The sequence below is a fragment of the Sabethes cyaneus genome, chromosome 3 (assembly GCF_943734655.1).
Source record: "Sabethes cyaneus chromosome 3, idSabCyanKW18_F2, whole genome shotgun sequence".
Taxonomy (NCBI): Eukaryota; Metazoa; Arthropoda; class Insecta; order Diptera; family Culicidae; genus Sabethes; species Sabethes cyaneus.
The window spans coordinates 192097210-192115906 of NC_071355.1; the positions used below are offsets into that span (position 1 = coordinate 192097210).

At 39.2% G+C, this 18697-nt stretch overlaps 1 protein-coding gene across 1 annotated transcript in view; it reads right to left on the reverse strand.

The window, feature by feature from the left end:
• The window catches only part of LOC128744629 (pseudouridylate synthase RPUSD2), a 510683-nt gene that overhangs the window by 73055 nt on the left and 418931 nt on the right, over positions 1-18697 (reverse strand). Inside the window, exon 2 of the mRNA XM_053841783.1 lies at positions 11811-11900. Within this exon, the coding sequence (XP_053697758.1) occupies positions 11811-11900 (90 nt within the window). The remainder of the gene's footprint in view (positions 1-11810; positions 11901-18697) is intronic.

Consider the following 18697-nt stretch of genomic DNA (forward strand, 5'->3'; position numbering starts at 1 on the left):
CCTCCGCCGTTGCAAAATTCTTGGTTACCCAAGTAACTATTTGGGTTTTATTACACACTTGTAATGGCATTTAAGATCAAAATTGGTCATGAAGACCGTCATAAGAGTACAATAAAACTCACATTGTTGCTTGGGTATGATATCACAGGCATCTGCAAAGCCTAGCAGTTAGTAGCATAACCTTTGATGAAAATGGTGACTTTTGTTTTGATGCCCACTCGTCGGATGCAGGAAAAGACGTCACCTTGTCTTAACGCGTTCCAATCGTAATCAGTCGCGTCAGTTTATTCGGAAAACCGTGTTCGTACATTATTCACCATATCTGGTGTCGATCGACTGTATCGTATGCTGCTTTAAAATCAGCAAAAATGTAATGTATGAGCACGTTATACTTCCGACAATTCTGCCAGATCCGTCGGATCTGTCGGAGCCCCCCGCATGAAGCCGGCCTGATAATTTCCTACGAAACTTTGTGCTGTCGGTAACAGCCGTCGTAATAGAATCTGGGAGAGTACTTTGTAGACGACGTTTACTAGTATTATGCCGTGATAGTAGCAATAGTCGAGCCGGTCACCCTGTTTGCAGACGGGTTGTACTGTAGGATATTATGTTATCTGTTGTACAAGTTAAAAGATGAGAGGTTTTGTGCTCACGGGAGAAGATATGACGGCATAGAATATCACTCCCGCGGGCTTTTTCCTACTCCGCGAATAAACAAGAATTATTTGGGTAAGAATTATTTGGGACCGACCACGTCTTCTATCCATTCCGACGGTAGCTCCTCCTCCCAAATCTTGGAAATAACTCAGTTTAGAACAAGCGTTTCTCGACCATGCCTTCAAAGCTCTGCCGGTAGGCGATCCTTACCGGCGGCTTTGTTGGTCTTTAGCAACCCGATTTCTTATTCGACTTCTTGGAGTTCACGTGCCGGGACGTTACTGTCTTTCATATGCACTACTGCATTAACCTCCGTTCCGCCTCCTTCTACAACTTCGTCACTGAGGTGTTCATCATGGAACTGCTTCCTCCTGTCGATCATCTCGCGCTCGTTTGTAATTAAATTCCTCATCCCTAACATGTCAGGTTTCCGTAGATAACCCATACGAGTTTGGTTCACCTTCTCGTGAAACTTGCGCGTGGCACTACTTGTCATATCCACTTGTATTATTTTTACTCTTCCATAGCGCTTTGAACACTTTCCAGCACAAGCAACAATTTGGGTTTTATTACAGTCTTATGATGGCATTGAAGACCAAAATAGGTCTTGAAGACCACCACAAGAGTACAATAAAACTCACATTGTTGCTTGGGAGGGACAATGACTGTCGTTTTGTTCTCCTTAATTTGGCGCCGTATATTAGGATTCTTTGCCGTCTTCACCATGAATATTTGAATCTTAAAATTCGATATTGTGTCCAAATTAGCTCTTTCAACTACTACTAGCAGTCAAATAGTGTTTGTGTTACTCATTTTTGAGACTTTTCAGTTCAAATGTATATCCTATCTCTTGTGAGAAGTACTTGGATTTCACCACAACTAGCTGATGTACACAATGTTCTAGGATTATTCCAAACATTTCAGTTTTCTCATGTAAATTTCGCTCATCAGAGCAAAGCGGGCTTGCTCTAAGTAAAATTAGCATTTTTTTTGAACATTTCTTTCGTCACTTTATTGTTATAAGTTCTTCGTCATTGCAAGCGATCGGCTGAGTTTTATTATCGGATACTTTATACTCTTTAAGTACTAGCACAACTATCCCATCATTATTGAATTCATTATTTTATGGCTGAGTTCCTATTTGCGCGGCAGTATCTGATGTGTGAAACTAAGTTCCGGACGTTTTTTTTAAATTTGTAAATAACTCTGGCGTGCCTCAAGGCAGTAATATGGGCTCTTTGCCATTTTCACTGTTTTTTAATGACGTAACCTTACAGGGTGAGTAGTAAAAACTGTCAGTGTTTTTTGAACGTGATTAATACTAAATGGATTATTCACAGATGTGTCTGCATATGTTTCGTTTGTTTTGAATTTTCATTCGTTTAAGAGCCGTGGTTAATCATGGACGCAAAAAGGGAACTTGCGATAAGCCTGTTTTTGGAAAATTTTCGACAGTGTGATATTTTAAAGAAGCTGACATCACCCGGAATACACGAAAGATTTATCTTTTTGTTTTAATTTTTTTGATCACCGTATATTTATGTATTGGCTTTCGGGTTAATGTTTCTCGGTGAAAAACCAAATTTACAATTTTTTTAAATTACGTTTCGGTTTACTGTTTTTACTCAGCCATCATCAGATTAAACAATATTTATAGTCAACTAAAAAACACTAAACTTTTGTTATCCGCTGTCTCTTCTATGATGACGCTGTTCGCGTCGTGTGCGGTTGGATTTTCACCGAGAAACATCAACCCGAAAGCCAGTGAAGGATTTATCTTTCGTACCATCAAGCGATAGAAGGAAACCGGTTCTCGAAAAATACTCCCCAAACCTTGCCGTAAACGCACTGTGAAGACATCGGAATCAGTCTGGATGTAAGAAGGCCAAGGAACTGGGAATTTCGCAGTCAACCGTGAAGAATATTTTATGAAAAAGATATCGGCAACTGCCTAAATGGAAAAGTGATTATGAAATTCTGTTTTCGAACGAAAAAATGTTCCTGTTACAGGATCACCACAACGAATAAAATGAGCGGATCTATGCAGCACATCTTTCTGGTATTCCACGGGACAAACTAGCTGTTCAAAGGTTCCAGAATGTTTCCAAGGTGATGGTACGTTGATGTTTCTCCAAAAATTTGAAGTTTCCGTTGCTATTCATTGAATCTGGTGTTAAAATCCGCCCTAAATATTATATCGGTAATATTTTGAAGAGCCATTTGCTTCCTATCGTCAAAAAACACTACAGGAATGCACCATATTGCTTCTAACAAGATTCTGCACCGCTTCACAAGGCGAAATCTCACAGGCTTGGTGTGAAGACAATTTTCCGGGTCTTATTTCTTCGAAAGAGTGACCCGCCTCTTCCCTTGATTTGAAATCTCTCGACTTTTATGCATAGGGCTCAGGGTTACATGCTAGGCAAACTAGGGATCACCAAAGGATTGACTCTGGTTACCTTTGAGCAACGATTGGAGAAGACTAGGGATGAAATGCCTAACGATATCACGGGCGCTAGTGAAATATTTTTCAACGATTGCGACTGGCAATTAAAGCAAAGTGTGAAAGATTTGAACTAATTTAAGACAAATGTTATGATTATACCACAGACAAAAAGACATAACACTCGTCATTTCAAATTTGCGCTTAGTTGGGAATGTCTCCGTTTTGGTTAAAACGGCGCTTTTTGACGAAAGAAGGGGAATTCCCCATAAAAAATACTTGCTACTTCGAGGGATACCCATGTTGCTATTTGATATTTGGGAATGTCGATCATAGATGGTGCTAGTGTTCAGGCTAAATGTGAGAAACGATAATTTTTGTTGGTTTTTCTTCCAAGAGTTATGTCTGCTTGTCTGTGGATATACTTTACACGAAATACACTGAAAATTAAAATTTATTTTTATGACCACTTACTTTACTGACAGTTGTTACTACTAACCCTGTTTGTTTCGCTTTTGTATTTACGCTTTTTTAATTATTGCTTTCAGAACTACTCAGAAAAATTACCATTTCGAAACAGTTAAGAGGCTTAATCCCGCTTCCGTTTTTTTAAGATTCCACTATACTGCCGCTAGTCGCATAAAAGTCCCATTTATTTAGGAAACTCCAAAGAAAATGGGATTGATGTGTGAGTACCGGCAGTATACAAATAGCCATTTTTTTATAAGGATAAATATGTGAAAAATTCCCCTGTTGCTAATTCAACTTTGATGAAAGAATTTCAATTTCCAATTTTCAGTCCAGTACCAAAAACTAACTCATTCAAATTGTACATTATTGCACGTGAAAGTTCAAAAGCACAAGTGGACCCACACATCCGAGAGTTTTGTTCTGAACCGAAACTACTAGTAACAGCAACAAAGTTGCTTTCATTTCGAAAAGTGTGCTCCAGTGCCCGGCTGAGAAAGTTCTGTTTTTTTCTGAGGTTCTAGTACCCGGTTCGGTTGAAATAAAACTACCGCGTGCAACAGCACGTAAACTGTGACACGCGAACTTACTGTTACTGTGTGTCGTCGAATGACGAAACTTTGGGCAGGCTCTGCTTCTGCTGCTACTGCTGGTGGTGGTGGTGGAGCTTGGTGAATACGCTGCACATCCGGTGGGCGACACTTGACAAAAATGGAACACTCGCTGCCCGTAGGGAAGAAAAATTGGAACAGGATCCAGAGCTGGAAACTTTGAACGATTTTTTTTCTCCGTTTCAGAGTCTTTCGTTGAAACAATAATTGTCGCCGCACCAAACACCAGGGGGAAACGCTAGGGGAAACGCGCAAGTGGACGCGCGCTACAGGAATGTTTATTATCACGCCTTTCTGTTTACGTTTCCGCTGCTGGCAGAGTTTTTCGGGCGAAAGCACACAGCGCGCTGCGCTGCTTTCCAGTGAATTAGTAGAAGGCTCCGCGCGTTACGTGCAGACAAGGTGCAGTGTCGCGCGTGCACACAAACACACACACACACACCCGAACAGCTGATGCAGAAATCGAGAGGAAAAGTTTTTCGCCGAGTCCTGCAAGAACCCAGTAGGAAGAAATACACTCGGCTTCAGGGGATAATAATTGAGGAAGTTTTCGGCTCTGCACAGTTTTGGCTGTTAATTGAATATGGTTCTGTTTCACGCTGGCTGAAGTCCGAGTTTTGTGCTCTGTGTCGTGTCGAATCGCACAGTTGTTTGTCGGGGTGTAGTTAATTTGAAAATTGATTCTGCAATTAAATAGAAACAATTTCTGTTTGGGGGAGAAACTTTATTTCTCTTGGAACCGACGGTTTATTTCATGCATAGTTATGATGAGTAAGTGCTTCTAGACTTGTCATTTTCAATTTGAGGACAAAAAAAAAATGGTTGAATAACAAAAAAAATTTACTGAAAATTAGTCGGGAGCAACGTAAGGGGTTCCAGTCTCGGTTTTCCAAAAATAACTTTCATACTGTAGCGTCGCATTGCTAAAACAGTTCCCAATGCTTCTTAGCTAAAATTATCTCATTAGATATGTAAGTGGGTTATGCACGTACAGTTTCGACTCCCTCGGGGGATCCTCACGCTAATGAGGCAGATAAATAAAAACACAGTACATAGCCTGTCCGCCACCACCGGCGGTCGTTAGTAATGCATTAAGAAAAAAGACGATGAATCTTTTGCAACGGATTCAATTCAACCAGTAGCGGCTGGTCGCAAAGGGCATGAATTTTCCACGATGCATTTCTTTTCACTCAACCTATCTCCATTCAACGGTGGAGTGTGCCTTCGCCCGAAGCTTCTTTTGCTGCTTCTGCCGTCACACCCTGCGCCTGCTGGACTCTCTATGGATTCCGTCGCACCACCTGAAGAATGCAAATGCAACCTTCTGCCTGCATGCTAGGCGCCACATTGTGCCGTGCATAACTTGCTTTCAGTGCGACCGCGCCGTCCTTACGTGCATCGTGACATGTAAAGTGACAGTTTTGTTAAACATGAATGCAATATTTTCGCTCACTTGTGTATTCAACCAATAGCCACACACAAACGGAGAATGAAGAAATACATCCCATGCACCTATACACGGCTCGGTTTAGCCATTCAAGCGCAAGGGCGGAAATTTTCCGCATCTTACAGTCTGGGAGATGTGTGAGATATGCAACATACTACGCGCGCAGTGGAAAAGAAAGCATAGTCGGGACTCTGCCACATGAGTGCATCCTTGAGATGTTCATTACTCACTTGAAGTTACATTCTATAGAGACAGTCTGAAACCGGAGAGGAAGATGCATGTACGAACGATTACAATGTTAGCGGACTTGATTCCTCAGTCGTGTTTTTATAGTTCGATACCGTTTGATTGAATATTAAAAATTTGAACTTTACGCCATGTAAACTGACATATTTTTAAAATATCTTACACAATTTCATAAAATGTTGTTATCCTAGTTATATAATTTGGTAAAAAGTAACGAACCTCGAACCTAATCAGCGGTACTTCAATGCTCTGCTTATAGAATTTTCTCTTCTTTTTCCTACACGTCTTGTCCCATCCTGGTGATACTATAAAATCCATGTTGCACTACTTTTTTCTACCATTTCCTTGGTACCTTGGATAGACTATCGTTTCAACAAAAACATCTGATTTCAATGATAAATCAATACAAAAGCATAAGGATGGTCATATGATTTGTCCTGTTTCCTGGGTGGCAACCGTCATGGCACAAATTGACTTTACAGTAGTAAATCTGTGTACCTATAATTTTTATCGTATTTTTTGGCCTTTTCAGTCTTTTACGGAATTAAAAACTGGCTTTTTCAATTCACTCCGACGTTTTGACTATTTATTTTAGTCTATCCTTGAAAAAGACTAAAATAGATAGTCGAAACGTCGGAGTGAATTGAAAAAGCCAGTTCTAAATTCCGTAAAAGACTGAAAAGGCCAAAAAAGTACGATAAAAATTATGAAACAAACAGTCGACAGAGTCTAAAATGTGTACCTATAGTTGTGTTGTCCATGCTTGGGAAGCTCAGATATCGTAAACAAAATGACTCCAAAGATGCTTTTAACTAAATTTTCAAAAGCGATAAAAAACTAATTTACTCCTCATTGAGCGCACGTTTGTTGGCAGTTGCATTGACAATGATCAAATTGATGTCTGTGCTAGTGAAACACATTGTTTTCTTTGCAACTGCATTGAAAATGGTATTTGATAAATATTAGGGCTATTTAGAAATCTTTCAAGAGAGCGCTCTTAAAAATCAACAGGTTTTTTTACTGGCGTCGATGGGTAGAATGTTTTCCAATTGATTAATGTAAACAAATTGTAGACCACTCAGAAAATTGGTGGATTATTAGTCTTCAAAATCTAACAACTTTTCATGACGCTCGCAATTTAGAATTTGGAGTGATTCTCGATCTTCCCGATTTTCGATGTAGTCGTACATAGAAAACCAGAGGCAATTGTTAGCGTACAATATAAATTAAGGCGGTTCTACATTGCTACCCTGTGGGATGTCATAGATGGCTTGCAAGGCTATAACTATGCACCTGAAGACCCCATAGTGGGCGGTTATCTACCACGAGTATGGCAATCCCTATCTCTACTTTCCTGAGTTGAGGGTTGAAGCAAAGTAAGTGTTAAAACAAGGAATACGGCAACCTCAAGCATGTTTATTCAAGACAAGAGCAGCTTACGACACAGTTGGACATTTCCTTACCAAGTACAGTCTATATTCCACATTGGAGGCAGCATGTGACAACGACTGATACGGAGTAGATCACTAATTTTTTGGAATGATGTGGAACGGCTATATTGTACGAGACTAACTCAAGTTTTTAGTCTTGACCTTGAAATGCGGTCATACATATATATTAATATTTTTTTGATATATATATTAATATTAATAATTTTGATATATATATATTAATACTTTTTTGATATATATATATTTATGATAGATATAATTCATATATTGTACGATTTATCGGGTCATACAGCGGGAATGATCCAAGAGGGACTGCCGGTAGATGGTCTAAAATGCTCGATCTACAGTAAGGGTCATCGGTTCAGGTGCAACGAATGTCGAGGTCTATCCATCCTTAACTCTGCGTAGAAAATTTTCTCCCTTTCTTTGTTTCACAGCCTGCAGTCTTTACAGCAATGCTTTCTAGGTGAATACCAATGTAGTTTTCTGGAGAGACATTCAACAGCGGACTAAATTTTCCCGCTACGTGAAATTTAGGGACTTCAACTCACAAACCTACCACCAGTATACCAGGCAGTGTACGATTCTGTCAAGCGAAAGAATGTATAATCCACAATACTTACTATAATGGTGGGTGAGGTATCCGTCTTGATGGCAACATTAGATAGTTTCTGTGTTGTTTTGTTTTGCTAACTTTCTGTCTTGTCAGCTTTGTCTGGTCAAAATACTGTCTTATCTACATTCTGTTTTGTTACCTTCCTGCCATGGCAAACTATCGGACTTTCTGTCTTGCCAACTTTCTGCCTTACAACTTTCTGTCTTGCAAACATTCTGTCTTAGCAATTTTCTGTCTTGCAAATTTTCTATCTTGCCAACTTTTTGTCTTACGAACGTTCTGTCTTGCCAACTTTCTGTCATGCCAATATTCTGTCTTGCAAACACTCTGTCTTACGAACGTTCTGTTTTGCCAACTTTCTGTGTTGCCAATTTTCTGTTTTGCAAAATGTTTGTCTTGAAAACTTTCTGTCTTGTCAATTTTCTATCTTGCAAACATTCTGTCTTGCAAACTTTCTGTCTTACGAACGTTCTGTCTTGCCAACATTCTGTCATGTCAATTTTGTGTCTTGCAAAAGTTCTGTTTTGCCAACTTTCTGGTTTGCCAACCTCCTGTCTTGCAAATTTTATGTCTTGTCAAATTTTTTTCTGGCAAAATTTCTGTCTTGCCAACTTTCTGTCTTGAAAAATTTCTATTTTGCAAACTTTCTGTTTTATGAACGTTCTATCTTGCCAATTTTCTGTCTTCCAAGCTTTCTGTCTTGCCAACTGTCTGTCTTGCAAACTTACTGTGTTGTCAGCTTTCTGTCTTGCAAATTTCTGTCTTGCAGAATTTCTGTTTTGTCAACCTGGCTTGCCTATTTTCTGTCTTGCCAGACTTTTGTCTTGCCAGCCTTCTGTCTTGCCAGCCTTCTGTGTTATCAACTTTCTGTCTTGCAAAATTTCTGTTTTACCAACTTTCTGTATTGTCAATTTACTGTCTTGCCAAGTTTATGTCTTGCCAACTTCGTGTCTTGCAAACTTTCTGTCTTGAAATTTTTTTGTTTTCTAAACTTTCTGTCTTGCAAAATTTCTGTCTTGCAAACTTACTGTCTTGCCAACTTTCCGTCTTGCCAATTTTCTGTCTTGCCCACTTCTTGTCTTGCAAACTTACTATCTTGCCATGTTTTTGTCTTGCAAACTTTCTGTCTTGCCAATTTTCTGTCTTGCCAACTTCTTGACTTGCAAACTTACTGCCTTCCCATGTTTCTGTCTTGCAAACTTTCTGTCTTGCATATTTTCTGTTTTGCTATCTTTTTGGCTTGCCAATTTTCTGTCTTGCCAGCCTTCTTTCTTATCAATTTTCTGTCTTGCCAACTTTCTGCATTGCCAATTTACTGTCTTACAAATTTTCTGTCTTGCCAACTTCCTGTCTTGCAAACTTACTGTCTTCCAATGTTTCTGTCTTGCAAACTTTTCTGTCTTTGAAAACTTTCTGTCTTGCAAACTTACTGTCTTGCCAACTTTCTGTCTCGCAAATTTTCTGTCTTGCAGAATTTCTGTCTTGCCAACTTTCTGTATTGCTAATTTACCCAAGCAACACAGCTTGTTATAGAATAGTATAACTTTACATACATCAGAACTTCTCTATTACCAGAAAAGCGCAAAAAATTGAAGTCTAATGAAACAACAATTGAAAGAAGTATGTATTAGATTATTTCATACCATTTTAAAACGTTATTATAGCATAAACTACAACTTGTTCTTCCAGTAGTTTAAATTTAGTAATGGAGACATAATAAAAACTTCGTGTTGACATGTTGACTAAAACAAGCTTTATTCATTTGATATGAGCTGTCAAATAAATTCATGTTATCACAAAACATCTCAAAACCTTAATAATAACGACACATGTTTTCAAAGTACGTTTATAGTACTCTTAAACGACTACTTTCCATAAAGATTATTTTCTAACTTGTATTGTGTGTTACTTGGGTACTGTCTTGCCAATTTTACGTCTTGCCAACTTCGTGTCTTGCAAACTTTTTATCTTGAAAATTTTTTGTTTTTAAAACTTTCTGTCTTGCAAACTTACTGTCTTGCCAACTTTCTGTTTTGCCAACTTTTGGGCTTGCCAATTTTCTGTTTTAACAACTTTCTGTCTTGACAGTTTTCTGTCTTTTCAACTTTCTGTCCCGCAAATCTTTTGCCTTGTTAACTTTTTATTTTGTTAATTTTCTGTAATGTAAACTTTTTGTTTTAGGCAGTTTTCGGGCAGAGCGCAAGAATGGGCGCGGTTTGTTGCTGTGAGTTCCAAAGCCACTGTAACTTTCGACCATCCGCGAGTGTCGTACACTGTTTTATTCACGCAGTCAGATTATAACACGAAATTATTTATTATATTTTGTGTAGAAACTAAAACTGTAACACGTTCAGTTTACTTTTGTGAATTAAAACGAGTGATTAACATATTTAATGAACCCACAAAAAAAGCTCATGTAAAAGAAGTTGAATAATATATGACGACACTCGACTCAGCGCAAAACTTTACGTCTGCTTTGGGACATTCGTCAGCGAACAATTAAGCTTTCAACCTTGCTCAGTCTCAACTTTCCCACAGATAAGTTCAAACCATTTCATCTCACCGGAACTTTATACGACGAGAGACGAAAATAAAACCTCTAACCGCCAACATCCCCGCAGTGAATCAGTGAAACTTTACATCAACAAGCATTCACTCAGGGTAACTGACTGTGATTCGCATGCATTATGCTCTCTACGAACATACATGCTGCTAGCTAGCTAGAAGGACCTACATCGTTCAACCTTCCTTCCTTGCTGCGCTGTTGACAACGGCAAAACGCTTGCCGGGGACGACCCTCGCGAGCTGGTAGGTACTGACACGGAATAAATTGTGCAATGCACAATTTTCCGACCGCAACATACGTCGTGCCAGGACACGAAAAGAAAAATCCTCATCACAATTGAAGCTCCGCGAAAGCCGGAATGAATCGCAATAAAAAAAAGAACAGTATTTGTGTTGTTCTTATTCACCGGCATAACTTTACCTTCTAGAGGCGAAGGAGGACTTTCAGGGTGCAACCTCAAAATAGCGATGTAAATTTGTTTACTCATGCATGCCAACGACAACGTTACTGTCAGCGCTGTAGCAATGGATGATTTCTGCTGTACCTTACTGACGTGCGGTTCGTAAAAATGAACGATACTGTCAGACGTTAACATTGACGATTATTATTTTCGAACGAACAACACGGGAAGGATAGGATACTGAAGGGGAGCGCGCTCGATCAACCCAGGCTGAGGTAAACGCAAAATTGTTATGATTACTAATTAGCCTAGTTGGGCGGTCGGTCGATCAGCACGGAACGGAGAAAGAACGTAGAAAAGTTAATTATTTACCTTAATAAAGAGAAATATTTTCCGAGCGTAGTACGCATAAACCGTTTTGATGGTTATTAAATAGCGACAAACGGGAGGGACATGTTCCTGGTAAAAGCACAGTGAAGGGACGACGTGGTCGTCATTGAGAGGATTGAAGCGGCGGTGTTTTTCCAATGCTCAGGCTTTGCTATGTTGTTTTTACAAAACACGAATTTCGAGCACAACACGACGCAGCCGATTGGGTTAAAACAAAGAAAATTAATTTTTTGTAGAAGCATAAGTCAATTGGTTTAATTCGGGTACGTTGAAAGGAAGACAGATATTATTAGAAATTGTTTATACTTTGATAAGAGATGAAAGTGCCTAGTAAAAGACCCTCCCCTGACGATTCAATGATGGAAACTGGGAATGATTTCAGCGGGTGATAGTGAAAAGCATGTTATCGAACAAAATTGAAAGGGGAAAATTGTCGCACAGGCTTTTAGCTCCTGATCGGATTTACTTTAAAGAATTAATGGGGATGAAAACGTTTCAAAATGTTGTTAATTTACCTTTTTGAGATCTTTCACCGGTTCGCATTCGTCGGCCTTTCGCTTTTCGGTCGAGACCAGCTTGGTTTTGTCTTTTTCGGACATAATGATCTGAAACAAAGAGAAAAATAGAGGTTAGAGTGTTAAGGCTTTATTTTGAATTTTTTTATCACATTCAATCGACGTAATACAAATTGAAATTTAAAATGATAAACCAAGTATTCTGCAGCACATTTATTTTTCTATATATATTTATTTTTATCAATAACTTATTGAACTTACTACCTGTCGTAAAAGCTACGTTCGTAAAAACTACGCTTCGATCAAAAGAAGCTGCTAAAATAGCTGCATTTGTCTTCAATTGAACATCAGTTTTATGTAAGTCAACAATTGCAATTGCTATAGCGTCTACTTTATATCGGGTAAGTTTATCGACTTAAATAATAAATGTGTTTACCACACAATAAAACAAACACAATAAATTGAACAAATGACACAGAGAAAAATCATCACAGAGCGTGGAGCAGAAACGAAATTACCAGTCACCGGTCCTTAAATTGCCAATCTCCGTTCTTACAATTGCGAGAAACCGGCTCTTTTTTCTATCACCTACCCATCATCACCCGGCGAGTATAACTCCATCAGATCCCAAATTAAAAACAAACAAAACCGACCGCGAGCCGTAACGATTTGTAATTCATTTTGCCCGACGTTTATGGCATGTTTTCTTGATCGCTAATCGGTTTGAAACTACCAACGCCGGCGACGAACAAAAAAGTCTATCAACATTTTTCACACATTTCATAAAAAGTAATTCCAGAGTACAGCGCGCGAGACAGCCGCGAGGACGAACAGCGGGAACGCACGCGACGGTAAACGAAAATGTTCAACAAACATTTCAACGGTAGCAAACAGGCAAAATTAGTGCGAATGGTGAATAAATCTCCGCAGTCGCTCGACCAACCACTGCCAATCGAACTGTACACCGGTAGGCGCAGCGCATCCCACCGACCGGGTGTGTTCGATAGCCCCCTGGCTATAGAGAGAGAGAGCGAGACCGCGCGCGGTTTGGGTGGGTGGAAAATTCAGCGCCCCCAAATTTATTTATTGACTGTACGGACATTCCCCAGATGGGGCCACAGCGTGCACAGGAGGAGAGCCAGAAAATAAAAATGTGTCTAGAATCGACAGCGACTAGCTCGGTCGGTCAGTCGGTCCAGTCCGAACGGCGGCGGCCGCGTCCCGAATAAATGAATGAATGAAGAGCTGAACTCTGATCGGACACGCGCGATATATGGGTCTAGACAATCTGCGGCTTTGCTGCCAGCGAAAGTCAGTCGAAATGGTTCGGGTTGCGTGCGGAGGAGAGTAAACTTTGGGGCACAGTTGAAAACGTTCGAATGATTTTAACCGGAAAATTTATGTTTTCATTGAAAGGTAGGTGCTTGCGCTCGAAGCTCGCCTCGAAGACCAACACAAATTTATAATTTATTCATTCGTTAAAAACCGGGAAGTGCAAATAATACGGGCTTTTTGTTCTGATGTTTCTGGTGTTTTCTGTTAGTGTGCCTCCCGCTCCCGGCTGACCCATAATTCGGAAATCGTTAATTCGTATGAATGACTACTTGTATTCAGAAACGAAACAGCATCGCTGAACCGAAGGTGAATTGTGGGTGGAACATAATGTACCACACCAGTCAGTGTCAGTGCTGCCCCGGTCCCGGTCCCCGTCCCGACCACCGCCCGGGTACCAACGGATAGAACACGTGGTGTTCGTTATTGGATTTTTCATCCGGCCTTGTGGGTGTCTATGTGTGTTTCTGTGTGCGTACGTGTGCATGTGTGTCTATCTTTCTTCTTCTAGTGGTAACCGCTAAAAGCCAGAAACGATGGTTCTGTGCAGCCGGATTTACGAGCAGCTTTTCAAACATTTTCATAGTCGCTTACCCGGCATTAATGAAACAATAAAGATAAACTGATTTTTATTGCTGCTTAGCTGCGCTGTGGTTATTGATTGAAAATTTTCTTTTTTTCTTTTTCGGAAACGAAAAATAGATGCCCTCAATGATAAACGAACGGAGGCAGATATTTTTAATTGCTAAATTTGTCTGGGATTCGTTACGATAAGTGACTGTTAGTAGCATTCATTAAAAACCTAATTCAACCTTGTTACAAACCGAGATTTCCAAATAATATATGAAATCAGCATATTTATAGTGGACATTTAGTGGATCTTTAAGAGCATATATTTTAGAAGTTTTAAATTTCTGGTTAAATGGATATGTTAGAAAACAAAATATTACATCTGGTAGTACTTGACCTAAACTTCAAGGTGGACTGGTTTCACGTCTTTACTTGTTTTTTCTATCCTGTAGGATTGTGAAATTGAAGAACCATAAACCGTTAACTTTGGAAAGAATGGTCCTAGAGATTTGCGGCCTTCTGCAAAAGCGTGTGTTTTGAGTGCTTCGATAATTGCCTAGAACACGGTGTTCTTGCAAAATGCAACTAACAAAAGTTATGTACAAAAAGCTAGGTTTTAAAGAAATTCCAAAGAAAATGCTCTATAACTCTGCACTTGATGGAGACAGGAATGTCATTTCTTCAGCAACATTGCTTGCTTTTATATTTTCTACAACTTTGCCGAAGACACTATGTCTTCATCTCCTAACTCTAAAAAGTATTAACAATGCACCTGTATTGAGCTTTTGGTGCACGCAAAATACGTAAAAATATGCTTGCCTTACTCTAATCTGAGTGGGTGCGGACATGAGGCACCTATGCAGGTTTGCAGCACTTTAAACTTAAAAAAAGCACCGATTTCGGTAAAATTTTACCGAAATCTAAACAGCTGAACGTTCGGTAAATTTTTTTACGATACCAAACGTTACTAAAAATTCGTAAACGTCGAAATACACCACCGAAATTTTTATCGAACGTTTAGCCGTTTAGAGTTCGGTAAAATTAAACCTAGGTTCCATGGTAAAATACTGATTTCACGTCTCCAGTTGCTTCATTTCACCATGTTGGCTTGTGCAGTTAAGGAAAAATAAAGCATTAATAAATTTGCAGAGAAAGGTCCTAGAGATTTGCGGCCCTTTGCAAAAACTTGAGTTTTGAATACTTACTTCGATAATTGTCTAGAATTGTCTTGTTCGTCAAAAGATGAGTATAAAACCCGATTTAATCCCCCTAGTGGTGAAAGGAACCTTTGTTATACCATATTATATGTCATTTGATATGGGCATTTCCACATATGGATTTTTTACTAAATAGTCCTTCATCTCAATATCTCTAAATGTCGCTAGGCTACATTCATTGCATTTGCATGTGTTTCTAGCAGTTTTGGCCCAACGAAGGGAATTTTACCCTACTTTTCACGTAGTACAGAGGATCAATAAATAACTAAAAAATATAGATTCTGATTGCAGAGCAATTGTTGCAGCAAAAATAGCAGTATAACCCGAATTTTCTCAGTTAATGTCACGAATTTTAGCGTAGCATGACCTTCGTTTGGCCAAAACTACAAGATACAAACAAGTGCTGTAAACAAATAACAAACTATTGGTATGTATACCTATAAAAATATTTTTCAAATATCTATACCTATAAAAATGGATTTCTGTCAGTCTGTCTGTCCGTATGTGCCTTATGGAATCGAAAACTACTGAACCGATCGGAGTGAAAATTTGCATGTAGGGGTTTTTGGTGCCAGGGAAGGTTCTTATGATGGATAGAGACCCCTCCCCCACTAAGAGGGGGGGCTCCCATACAAATCTATACCTATAAAAATGGATTTCTGTCTGTCTGTCTGTCCCTATGTTCCTCTTGGAATCGAAAATTACTGGACCGATCGGCGCGAAAATTTGCATGTAGGGATTTTTGGTGCTAGGGGAGGTTCTTATGATGGTTAGAGATCACTCCCCCCACTAAGCGGGGAGGCTCCCATACAAATCTATACCTATAAAAATTGATTTCTGTCAGTCTGTCTGTCTGTCTCTATGTTCCTTTTGGAATCGAAAACTACTGAACCGATCGGCAGGAAAATTTGGGACCAGGGAAGGTTCTTATGATGGTTAGAGACTCCTCCTCCCACTAAGAGAGGGGGTTCCCATAGAAATGACGCACAAATTTCTGCATAACTCGAGAATCAATCAAGCCAATGAAACAAAATTTGACATGTGGGTGTTTTTGGAGACAAGAATTTTTTCTATGATGAATTGAGACCCCTCCCCACTTTAGGAGGAGGGGCTCTAATACAAATGAAATACAAATTTCCTCGTAACTCGAAAACTAATTAATCAAATGAAACCATATTTGGCATGTGGGTGTTTTTGGAGGCATGAGTTTTTTCTATGATGAGTTCAGACCCCTTACCTTTTTAGGAGGGGGGGCTCCCATACAAATCAAATACAAATTTCCTTATAACTCGAGAACTAATCAAGCAAATGGAACCAAATTTAGCATGTGGGTGTTTTTGTAGGCATTTTTTTCTATGGTGGATTGAGACCACTTCCCTCTTTAGGAGGGGAATAATGACCACTCTCCCTTTTAAGAAGGGGGGCTTCCATACAAATGAAATACAAATTTCCTCATAACTCGAGAATTAATTAATCAAATGGAACCATATTTGGCATGTGGGTGTTTTTGGAGGCATGAAATTTTTCTATGATGAATTAGGACCCCTTACCTTTTTTAGGAGGGGGGGCTCCCATACAAATGAAATACAAATTTCCTCATAACTCGAGAACTAATCAAGCAAATAGAACAAAATATGGCATGTGGGTGTTTTTGTAGACAAGAATGTTTTCTATGGTGAATTGAAACCTCTCCCCGCTTCAGAATGGGTGGAGGGGGGTCTCTCGCATACAAATGAAATACATATTTCCTCATAACTCGAGAAGTAATCAAGCAAATGGAACCAAATTTGGCCTGTGGGGGGTTTTGGAGGCAGGAAGTTTTTTAATGATGGTTTGAGACCCCTCACCCCTGTGGTAGGGGGGTAAGGACTATCATACAAATAAAACAGAAATTTTTGCGTAACTCAAAAACTAATCGAGCTCGAGAAATTTTAGACTCCTTCACAAAACATTATTCAATAACAAGACCACCAAAAACTATCAATAGGAACATTAAATAATTCTGCGCGAGACGGCCACAGGTCGCGAGTGTTGCCGGCGACCTGCCGTCGCAAGCGCCGGCCACTGCGGGGGAATTGAGGACATCAATTTTACCAATCCGTCCAATAATTTCTTTTAAGTCTACCAAAAATATACAAAAAGGCTTTGGATTCATCAACTGGCGAAATATGGCTCCTGGCGAAATATGGATCCTCTACCCTATATCCCGCGTAAGGTTTTTCGTGAAATGGTATTCTGCGAAACTCTATATTCCGCCTTATAGTCAACCGAGAATTGGTGTTCCGCAAAATGGTATTCGGCGAAATGGGTTGTAATGATGGCGAATATTTAAATGCTATCCGCTTTATTTTATCAGGCAAAGCAATGGGGGGAGTTGTTTTCTACCTTACTGTGAGGAAAATTTGTATATTAAAATACCCATAAACTCCCCAGAAACTCGCAAAACTCGGGATGTTGACAAAGGTCATCCGAGATTCACGATTTATGTACAAAACAGTTTAATTTGTGGCAATACGAAGTTTGTCGGGTCAGCTAGTATAATATAAATATTTAAAAATATTTTGGCGAAAAATGATTGAAACTGGGCCGGCTGGATCCAGTCCAAAGACATTTCTTTTTCACAACGGTAAAATTAGAGTAAAATGCCGTTATTTATTAGACCAAAACATCATGTACCGTAAACATCCGAAGTCCGAAGGTTTAGACCACATCGAGAAAGTTAGAATATAAAGGCCCTTCTTTTGGCAAAAGCTGCAAAAAGCTTCAAGAAACATTCATAAAATTAGGTGTGCATTTTCATTAACTGAATAAAACAACTAGTTATCTGTAGCAAGGTTCACAGTTTTCATATAATTATTGTGATATATCCAAACTTTCCTATGAAATAAACTACAAAAGAAACGATTTTGTAAAGAGGGATTACGGCTTTCAAATGAAGTGAAAAATTAAATTGGGTGCTATCTTGGATTTGGCCTCCATATTGGATTTTATCAAAAAATCGCCATTTTCGCCATGATTCCCCAATCGATTTTAATTTCATGACCACTATTGGAAAACTGAGAAAAATTTATAGGAAACGTTAATAAAATTAGGTGTGCAGTGGCATTAATTAAATGAAAAAATTAATTTTCGGTAGCAACCTTTACAATTCTCATATAATGTTAAATCTAGCTACAGAAAGTTGATTGTTTAACCGGGATAATTCCACTGCACACCTAATTTAACGAATGTTTCTCAAAGCATTTTTTCTTAGCATTCCAATGGTGGTCGTGAAATTAAAAACGGTTGGGGGGATCATGGCGAAAATAACAATTTTTGGATAAAATCCAACATGGCGGCCGAATTCAAGATGGCCGTCAATTTGTTATGCTATGTTATGTTATGTTATGCTATGTTATGTTGATAAAATGGATTAAATTAGATGGTCAGATAAACCAGACAAATGGACCAGTTAGGTGGACCAAGTAGTCAAATGAATCTGACCAATGGACAGGTGAACCAAACGTGTCAGGTAAATGGACAAGGTAAAGTGACCAGATGGATGGATACATGTAGACTGAGTAATCAAATGGACATGGCCCGTGGACCAGAAATATGGATCAGAGAGGTGAACCAGATGGGCTAACCAAATGGACAAAATAGATTGATTAGAGGTACCTGATAGATTAACCAGCCAGATGGACTAGATGAATTGGCCAGAAATATGGATCAAGTAAATTCACTAGACAGATGGACCAGACCAGACACGAACTAGATTGACCGACTGAC